The following is a 10175-nucleotide window of genomic DNA, read 5'->3' as shown; positions in this document are numbered from 1 at the left end:
TTGTCCTGAATTGCCTTGCATTTTGAAGCCTGTTCAAACTGGTAAATTCCATATTTATTAGTAGTTGTTCTGTTTAAAAAAAAAAAAAAAAAAAGGGGGGGGGAAGGCAAACTTTAAAAGAGAGAACATTCTGACAACGCTGCTGCATTTAATTTTCTATGACAATGAGATTAATAACTGTTGGTTTTAGCTGAAAACATTACCAAGGAAATCTTAGTCACTTGTATTGTGAAGCTCTGGTGAAAAGGGGAGTTTGCTGCTAGCAACTGTAACATATTTGACTCTTTAAATAATCCCATTTCACACTATGAATTACATTGATTACAATGTAAAGCAGAAGTGTAATTTAAAAAATTAAATGGGAAGCCTCTTGAACATTACGTTTTGAAGATACTTAAAATATTTATCATTAGAGTATTTTAGCAGATATAATTTTCTAAAGTTTTTGATGAAATGCAATATTCAGAGCCAATCTAAAAATGTACAGGAAATATGAAAAACAGCAGGTGAAGTGGAACTTTATTCTTGAACCTTAGTTCAAGCAAAACATGGGAGGGAGTATTAAGCTCAAGTCACTAAGCTAGTGACTTGAGCTTAAAGACCCCTTCCCTTGTTTATTCTTTATTTACACAGTGAGAATAAATATTTGAAAAGGGAACCAAGGCAAGTGCCAGACAATGATCTTTAATTCCTGTTGTCTTATTTTCACCAAACTCCTGTGTGGTGCTCTTGCTCTAGCAGTCCTGGTAGAAGATGGAGCTGTAAATTAGTAAATAACTGAGATACCAAGGTCTTATTCCATTTGCTACTTATGGACCCTGAAGCCTATCTACCCAAACCAGAATTAGAGATGTAGAAGACAGACACTCATTCCTGGGTGTGAACTGCAGCAGTGAGCAGCCCCYGTGCTGTTCTCAGAAGGGCACGGAAGCCAAGCCAGCTCTGCACAGAGGCACTCCTGCTCTAAAGACTAAGGGTCTTAATGCTTTGTATATGATGCAAAAGTACCTACTTTGCTCCTGCATTGGCGTTACCATTCCTTTTACTAACAAGGACCAAAATTACATTGGCTTCACTTCCTAAAACATTGAGACCACTTTTCAAGAAGATTTCTAACATGCTGATTCTGCAGCTCTTATTTGGGCAAGATGCCATTTCCAGTCATAAATAATTCAAATGGGAAGAAGTCTGATCAAAGAAGAAAGTACCAAAATAAACTAGCATTTATTTTGCTCTAAACTGACTGGCATTTTTATAGCTATGATAGGGGAAGAAAAAGAATAAAGGGCCTTTCCCTCTCTTTTTATCRCCCATAAATTTCCTGCAGAAATGGGCCCTCCACAGGAGCAGTTCACCCAGGCAGTGGGCTGTGAAGGAGAGACCAGCTCTCCCCCTCTTTCCACCACCAGGAAGTTCTCCCCTGCACACACCCAGTGCCCCTGAGCAAGCATAGGTACACTGCTGTCTGCAGACCCCTTGCTGAGGGCAATGATAAGGTGACACAACATAAGCCTTGGTTCTTTCAGTTTGCAGTGACTTTAACAGATAGTAACAGCTGGCACCATGTGCCAAGAGCTCCACTGCTGATTTTGGATACAGCTTCTTACCTAACTCTTTTCCAGCAGGACAGAAGGCTCTCCAAGCACACAGTTCAAGGGATCAAATGCACAGCTTGGTAGATCTTACATTTTAAGGGGCAGCAAATATTCTGTCTACAAAGTTTAAACACACAGGTTTACTGTAGCTTGGTCTGAACAGTTCCACATACACCGAAGTACCAGCTGGGACCCTTCTTTTCATAAAAGGGGCCAGTACCTGCTCCCAAACAAATCCAGTTAGTACTGACTCATGTTTCCCCTCTCTGCTTCTTTAACTCAGTAAGCTGAAAAGGATCCTTCTTCTGCAGCTGCAGCTTAAAGCAGGCAAAGTGGCTACAAGCTAAGCTTAGCTGTATAAACAATAAAAAAAAAAAAAAAAAAAAAAAAAAAAAAAAAGAGAGAGAGACACACACACAGACAGAACGAACTATCAATATCATAAGCCAAGTGCATGTTACTGCTGCAAATGGTCTTTCATTACGACTAAAAATCAAGACACTGGGTGCCTGTCTGAGGTCTACTCAAAGTGGCCCGAGCACTTCTGAACCCCAGCTGGCCAGGGGAGGATTTCTGCAACACAAGCAGCTGGCCAGGAAGAGCAAGTTGGGAGTCAGCTTTCAGGTTTGAGCAGATCTCTGCTAGATGCATTCGCAGGCATCACCTGAGAACTAACATGCTTTCACAAGGAGGATTCAGCTCTATGCAGAGAAACAACATAAGGTTTGCTTAGCTTCCTATTAATTTATGTCCTGACATCAGTGGAGGCAGTGAATAAAGTTCTCTCAACCAAATAAGCTTTATTCAAGAGACCTTTAGCCTTTTTAAATTCACAGAACTGAAACTAAACTGAAAGAAACTATTTTGTTTTTAATACATAATTGTTTTTTATCCACATAATTCCATTTCAAGACTTGATAAATTCAAAAAGGAAGAAGTTGGATAAAAAAAGAATGAGCAAAATAAATCCCAGTTCAGTTTTGTCATTAAATCCTGACTGTCACTTTTATAGCCATCAAAAGGGGAAAAACAGGAATAAGGAGTCTTTTTTTCCCCTTTCCATGACTCATATAGATTGTTTGAAATGACAAAAATGTGGGGAAAAAACAGACATGATTCTTAATCCAAATTCTTTCTCAGTATAATAGAAACTCACAGTCAATCACCAAAACATTTCTTCTGTGTTTTTTTTATGTGAAATTTACTCAAAGCTCTTTATGTGGTACAAAAAGATACACAGATAACAATTTATTTGCAAGACATGCAAAACAATGACTTATTTTAGTAAAGGTTGAATTTCTCAATTTCCTTTGGCCCGGTCAAAGCAGCCTCTGCTTCATATGAGTGGAAGATTTCTGCATTCAAATAAAAAAGGGTGTGCAATGGGCATGTTGGGCTTCTGCTGCATTATTTCTTGCAGAGTTGTGCACACATCCAACTTGGATAGATTTCTGACCACTTAGAACAGTCATGGTAGGCAACATTTAGCACTAAATGAATTTATCTGGCCTAGCAGATGACAGACTTTGCTCAATATTTAGAATTGCACTAAACGAATGTTTCCAGTAAAACCAGATAACATGCCTAACTATACATGTATCAGGCTACATCCACCTAATCTTGCAAACTTAAGCTAGACGAGAACTTCAAGTTTGAGTTCAAACCAACAAGATATGACATGATTTCCACTTCATGAAACATGGCCATTGTTCCACGATCCCTTTAAAGTTGTAGATGCTCAAAGACATTCTTACTGGCCAAAATCTAAAAGAGTTTTTATCATGTACAAACAGCTAGAGGACCACATCCTAACTATGGTAATCTGAGGAACTAACAGCACCATCTGTACTTTAACTAACAGATCCATATTAGATAAAAATCACATGCCCCGTTTATCAGCATTCTGTTAGTCTATGTCTTGCCCACAAGATGACAGACAACAACAGCTCCTTAAACAGTAAAATCTTTAAGACATGGATTGCACACACTTCTGTGCAGTTCTACAGACTATGGACAAAGCTGAAGTCCTGAGGGAGTCTATGGCCACAAATATAACAAACTTAAGAAAAGAAAGAAAGTTGCCCACAGCGAATCTATCCTATAAGAATAAGCCTGTACTTACAACTCAAGAAATATCTGTCTTCCCTCAGGAGGATGGTTAGAAGGAATGAAAGAAAAGCAGAAATAGGGAGAAACCTAGTCTCATCCTGTTCGTAATCACGCTCTAGTGACTGGGCCGGAGAGGCAGGTTACTCCAAGACGCCCCATGCAGAAACTAAGTGTAAAGTCCTTTGCCCAAATTTTCTTTTTCTGCACCTGCAGCATTCAAGCCAGAGGCTATAGAGAGCCTTGATCCAGGGAATAACCAAGGCTAAATGGATAGTTAACAAGGAAGCATGGAGGAGCAGTGGAACGGGGAGGGTCAGAAAAAGGAAGCTCTTTAAAAGCAGCAAACCCAAACTAAAAAAAGTGATCTGAGTAGGAAAAAGGATGAATGTAAAAGGGATGAAAAAGTGATGGTTGGTAGGGAAAAAAATAGATTGAAAAAGGAAATACAGTACAGTGAATTATACTGCAACAAAGATATGTCCAGAACTGAAAGTGGGACTTTCCACTTTCTGGAAGGACTCCCACAAAAACAGCTGAAAACAACTGAAAGAACATGGGGCAAGATTTTCAGAAGAGCTCAGAACTGAACTGCTTAGCAGCTCTGAAAGCAACAAGAATTTTACCCCTAATTTCAAATGGAATTAAGCCCACACTTAACATTATCAGAAAATCCCACTCATCGCCTTTATCCACTCCCTGCCCAGCAAAACTAGTTGTTCCATTTTTTTCTGCATCTTCTTATTTTTTTCCTCCCTGAAGCAGCACAAAACCTCTGAACTCTGGTCCAGCTGAGCATCTCCAGTTAGACAGGATAACTTCTGCATGCTAAACTTCATTCACATTTATATCTTTCTACCAGATTTGGCACTGAACACCACTATCCAGATTGTGAATACCTTCTGCCTTAACTTCTCTGTTGGAGACACTCATTTGTATTTGAATCTCATACTGTATTAGTTGAATACTAGAGTTATTAAAAACCTGTAATCCATACTTCCCTAGGAAGAGTGATCTTAACTGCTACCTTTGACACCAATTTAAATGAATCAGATAAGAATATATTGATGTTTTCAAGGTTCCCAAGACTTTGGCTAATAAGTCAATATACAAGCTAAATGCTTGGTGAAATGGGCTATAAAATGGTTTTAATCAAACAATAGGAGCAAGAACTTGTCTTGTAACATTTTCACAGTAACTGTGAAAGAGACAAATCCTACTACCCTTGTTCAAGTTTCCATGGAAGTTTTGCTTATCCAAGGAATGCTAAATTAGGTGTTCAAAATGCAGCTTGTTTCAAAATTATTTGGTAGTCCTTCTGGTATATTCAAAGTTATACATAACATCAGATAGTATGGATTTATAAATCCATACATCAGGTGACATATAATATGGCAAGCAATATTCCAAGTCTTATGGTGGGTAAAGTGAAAAGAATATAATAAGGTACTTGCACTGAAATGATCTTAGAGTAGTAGCCATAGGTAGAATGACAGAGCAGTTTCACTCGCACCAAGTAAACAGAAAGAGGCTGGGAAACCTTTCACTACTGTCAGAACATAAATGTGTCCTGGCAACAGCTTTCAACTGAACACCTATTCATTTAGACATAACTAATACATGAGGCATGTGCTAGAAACACGCTCCTAGAATGCATCTGCACGCATCACTGGGGAATGAAGGGAAAAGATACTAAGACAGCAGTAAAATTAGTGAAGTGGCCACCAGTGCTGACTAATCTAAACTGTAGTAAATTATTTGTGCAATATACTAAGCTACTGTTCATAATCTTGGTAATAGCCTATCTCTTCTGCCTGCCAGAATACAATGTTTTGACATTAGGCAGAATGTACAGGTCTCTGTAGCACAGTTAATTAAGTATAGTTGTTTATTCCTTAGGCCTACATAAAGATCTGCTGCTGAGAGAGAAATTGGAGAAACCAAAACTGTGAAACATTGTATTAATTTAACCTGTTTACTCATAGYTCCTCGATCACTTCCTCCCACTGTTCAATTATCCCAACAATTTCTAGGCTGTGCTTGTCTTGAATCAGTGAAGACAGAATAAGTTAGGAAACTAGTAAGCGGAGGTCTTAAATTGATGGCACAAACAGAATGACAGAATAGTGGTGGTCAGTTCTTCAGGGAACTGCTGCCTTGTTATTACTTGTATAACTCTGCACTTACAGTGTAAATAAATTGTCTTGAGAAAGCTATTTTCACCTTCCTGGTAGGAGTTCATTTTATTCACCTGCCATGCATTCCTGGGCAGTACAAAAGGAGCCAAAATTTCTGCCGAGGCTTAACATAGCGCACTCTGGGCCTCACGACAGGAAAAACTACCTAAATACTCTTCTTACTGCCACTGTCCTCTAATGAGCACCAGCAGCACTGAGCCCTCTGTTCTGCTATTAATGCTGTGATTACACAAACACATATGCTGGCACAAACACAGGTGGGGAGGGAGGACCAAGTGTCTTCAGGTGGCRTAAGGACAGGACTACTCTTTCAGCTGCATTGTTGTCTTATGCCAGTTTAAACTGTACTTGCAGTTACAGCTTAAAAAAACCAAGAGTACTGTATGACACATGGAGATGAGGATTTGACAGAAAACAATGGTATCGCAGTATAAATGATGCTGGTCAGATGAATAAGTTAAGTGAATACTAGAGAAATCTTACTAACAAGAGTCTTGTTGTCAGCAAGAAACCTTACTAATAGACATATTACACTGAAATAAACCCAAGACAAAAAACTGGAAGTCATACTAAAGAGGCAGCCATATTGTTTGTGATTTCTAAAATTTAACATGGAAAAGCACTAAGAAATGTCCTGTAATGAACAAACTGCATCTTCAAGGTTATTGACTAAAACACAGGTCTTCAGAGAACTTTAGGTGCCTAGTCACCACCTAATTATAGCTGTGCATAATAGCTGCCTAAATATCTATGACAGTCTGAACCAATCTCCTACCTACATAAGTTTCATCCTTTTAAAAGAATTACTCAAAGTAAAAGAACAGATTAGCCTTTAATATTGAGAGGCAACAGAATAACAGGACCTTAAAGAGCTGTATTACAGATAAGCATCCAACAGCCCAGGAAAACACGGTAAAAGGAAAGATTAGCTTGTGAGTCTGAAGATTGTCTAGGCTACTAATTCTGACTGGAGTTCAAGAAGAGAAGCGCATATGGCAAGAAACTGCGGGGGGGGGGGGTTGATTTTCCCCCCCCCCTCCCTTTCCTGGATCCTCCCACCAAAGCCAGTGGGAAAAATCTTGGCTTGCCAGAGAAACATGTCAAACTGATGAAGAGGTCTTAAAGTCTAACTTAACACCTGTGCACACATTCTTGCCCTTATGCAGGAAGGGACACTGCTGTCAGCAACACAGCCGTGCTAGTCAAACGCTCAGGGTACATCAGGAGAACAACGCTTCAGGAAGCCTGCACCACTAGACTGTTCCTAATTTTATTCATCAACATACTAACATAGCTGGATCTAATTCATAAATTCACTAACACCTATACAACCTATTCCAACTAAGGCCTGTCCTTTTGCTATACTTATGGATAATGCAGCAAAATCCCAATGAAAACCAGAATCTACTTCCTATTGCTCAGATCATCTGTCTCCATCACTGRGGGATTGGTCTGAGCCTCCTGAATTGGTCCAAATGCTCTCTGGATCAAATCCTCCCAGCATGGCCCTCAGCCAGGCTCAGTCCAGCTGCTGTCTGGATCAAATCCCTCCAGCATGGCTCCCTGCCCAGTCCAGCTGCTCTCTGGATTAAGTTGCAGCTCCTGGTCAATCCAGCAGCTCTCTTTCCTTCCTCATATGCCAAACATGCACCATAAACTCCCATCAGGCCAGCTTACTGAGCATAGTCACTCAGGTGAGAAAGACAACATCTCCTCTTGGATTCAGCCAACAAACCACCTCTCCAAAGTTTAGGTTATAGGAGCTGGAGTGAAATTAAACCTTTTTTGATGAATAATTTACTTGTTACACTTCTGCAGTCACTTAGTCACTAACAATTTCAGGTTGAGGAAAAATAGTTCCAAATTGGTGCCAAAATCCTCAAAGTAGTTGAACCAAAAACACGTATCTGAAATTTCATGCTCACTTGCCTTAGAGAGATTAAAGGCTGACCCATACATGCCATGGATTTTCAAACCTCTTCAGTATGTCTTGTTTCCTCTTTCTTTGCTCCAGTTGTAACTGTGCTAATAGCAGATGGGAAGTGACTAGACTCCTGTTCTCTGAAGTGCTCTCTGCCAGCATTTCTAGTCAATTTGACTCCACGGTTTAGCACACACTGCTGAGTGGCAGAAGRCTGCAGCCCAGAAACCGGCAGGAAAAAGGAAGAGTATGAGAAGACAGGGTGGGGGGAGAACCACAGACATAACACAAAACAGTTGAAAGGAGAATGGCATGACAGCTACAAAAATAAAGCAGAACAGAGTACCTACTGCAAAACCACTAAACTGTAAGAAGTGGAAAAAGAAGGAAAAAAGCAGAAAGGTAAAAAATGAACACAGGAGAGCAAAGCAAGTTAGAAAAACGTAACAGGAGTTAAAAGGAACAGTAGCATTTGCAGACTTTCTTCTGTTTCAATCTAATTTTGAAAGATGTTATAAACTTATGACAAATACAAGTCCTAAATTCTGAGGCAGGGAGCACAAGGGTCTCCCATGGAAAACCATAAGAAACCTACTGTAAGGCTACTTTGCAATGATTATTAGTACTATGGTCACTTGTATTCACTCAGGAAAAGCCTATGTTATTTCAACCTCAAGTTTCAGGCAGACTGGGGAGATGTTGCCCTCAGTAAGGCCAACTGGCATTGTCACCATTCACTTCAATATAGCCAGTACATCACAGTTCCAGTTAAAGAAATTCTATTTTTTTGTATGTTTTTGACCATAATATTTATTAACACACACTAATCATTGGAGGTGCAATGTTAATGAGGCCATACGAAGTCAAACAAAATAGCAGAAGTATTCACAAATTATTTCTTACATACTAGTACCTCATGTGTGGTTAACACCCTCTCCTGCACTATTAGTTCTCCTATGGTGCGAGGAGACTCAAGAGCACGAAAACAGAATGGTTAATATCGAAGCTTGCACATAAGACACAACTTGTTTCACAACTAGTTTTACCAACAATTTCTATATTAAACTTCACAGTATAAAATAGGCTGCAAGGCAAAGATCTACAATATAAAAGAGCAAGGCACGGGGTCAAACAAAAGGGCTCCCAAGGAATAAGATGMTAAATAATATGTAAAAGGCTTCAAATGTCTGGCCTTAAGCCTATGTATATTAAAGGAGAAATCTGTATTTTGAACTAAATACACATTATAAAAATAGTAGTATTACCCAGCCTCAGCTTCCTGGAAAAGAGAGTAGAAGATACCTGGAACATGTTATTCAACACTTTTTGCAATATATTAACAAAACTACTATATGCAACATTTTGTTGGGCACAAAACCAACCACAGTGACAGCTGTCATTACACAGGCCTACTAGCAAATAAATTTTCTACAACTAGTGAAAAGTGAATTTTGATTTTCTCAGTCTAAGTTTTCACTTTGTCTCCGAATGTCCAAACAAAAAAACCAGCAACAACAAAAAAAACTGGGACTAAGGCAAATTCTTGCTTTTGCAGGCCTTTTACAACAAGGACAAGGCTCGCACTAAGTGAGACGCGCTGCCTGTACCTGTTCTGGGGCCGAGGACGAGGCGCCAGCGCAGCCCTGAGCGCTCGCACCGCTGCCGGCGTGACCGCAGCTACCCGGGCGTCCTTCTCCCAGCTCCTGGCAGGCGAGACGGGAAAACAAAGTTGTCAGAACCACCGAGCAAACGCTGCCGCACGTGAGCGGCTCCGCTTCCTTCCCCGCGAATCACTCACACCCTGCGAAGTCCCCGGGCGAAAACCGAGCCGGGGAAAAAAAAATAAATAAAAATAAATAAAAAACACAACGCCCGGGCCCCGCCGCGGTCCCCCCGGCGAAGGGGCGGCAGCTGCCGGGCGGGGAGGAATCACCACGTCCCGCTCCGGCCCCGCCCGGGCTCCCCGCCGCCGCAGGGCGGGCGAGGCCGGCTCTACCTGGCGCGGAGGGACTCCTCGCCCCCCGGCCGCAGGAGGCAGCCGCCCAGCAGCAGACTGCCCAGCGCCGCGGCCAAGCCGATAGCAGCCCGCATCGTGCRCTCAGCAGCAGCACCCACCGCAGCTACGGCCGCCCCATAATATTTAAGGGAGGCTGCGGGGAGGGCGGTGGCCATGGCAGCCACAGGGTCTCTCCGCCCCGCCCCTCACCCGCTCCGGCGGCTGCAGCCCTGCGCCGCCGCCATCAGCTCCCCCCGCGCGCCAAGGGCTGAGTTACCCCGGCCTGGCAGGGTGCGGCCGCGCCAAGGGGCCGGGGCGGGCCGGGGCGGGCGGGGGCAGGGGCAGGGGCAGGCGCAGGC

The 10175-nt window shown here is 41.8% G+C and overlaps 1 protein-coding gene across 1 annotated transcript in view; it reads right to left on the bottom strand.

Annotated features, from left to right (window-relative positions):
- Window positions 1–9911, bottom strand: part of ST8SIA6 (ST8 alpha-N-acetyl-neuraminide alpha-2,8-sialyltransferase 6) — a 49355-nt gene extending 39444 nt beyond the window's left edge. The window contains exons 1-4 of the mRNA XM_026071962.1: window positions 9817–9911; window positions 9428–9523; window positions 7232–7252; window positions 1–69 (exon numbers count right to left, since the gene is read on the bottom strand). Of these exons, the coding sequence (XP_025927747.1) occupies window positions 1–69; window positions 7232–7252; window positions 9428–9523; window positions 9817–9911 (281 nt within the window). The remainder of the gene's footprint in view (window positions 70–7231; window positions 7253–9427; window positions 9524–9816) is intronic.
- Window positions 9912–10175: the final 264 nt, after the last annotated feature.

This window comes from Apteryx rowi, unplaced genomic scaffold (genome assembly GCF_003343035.1).
Source record: "Apteryx rowi isolate R43461 unplaced genomic scaffold, aptRow1 scaffold_333, whole genome shotgun sequence".
Classification (NCBI taxonomy): Eukaryota; Metazoa; Chordata; class Aves; order Apterygiformes; family Apterygidae; genus Apteryx; species Apteryx rowi.
Note: the sequence above shows the minus strand (reverse complement) of the source record. Positions and strands in the feature narration are given on the sequence as shown.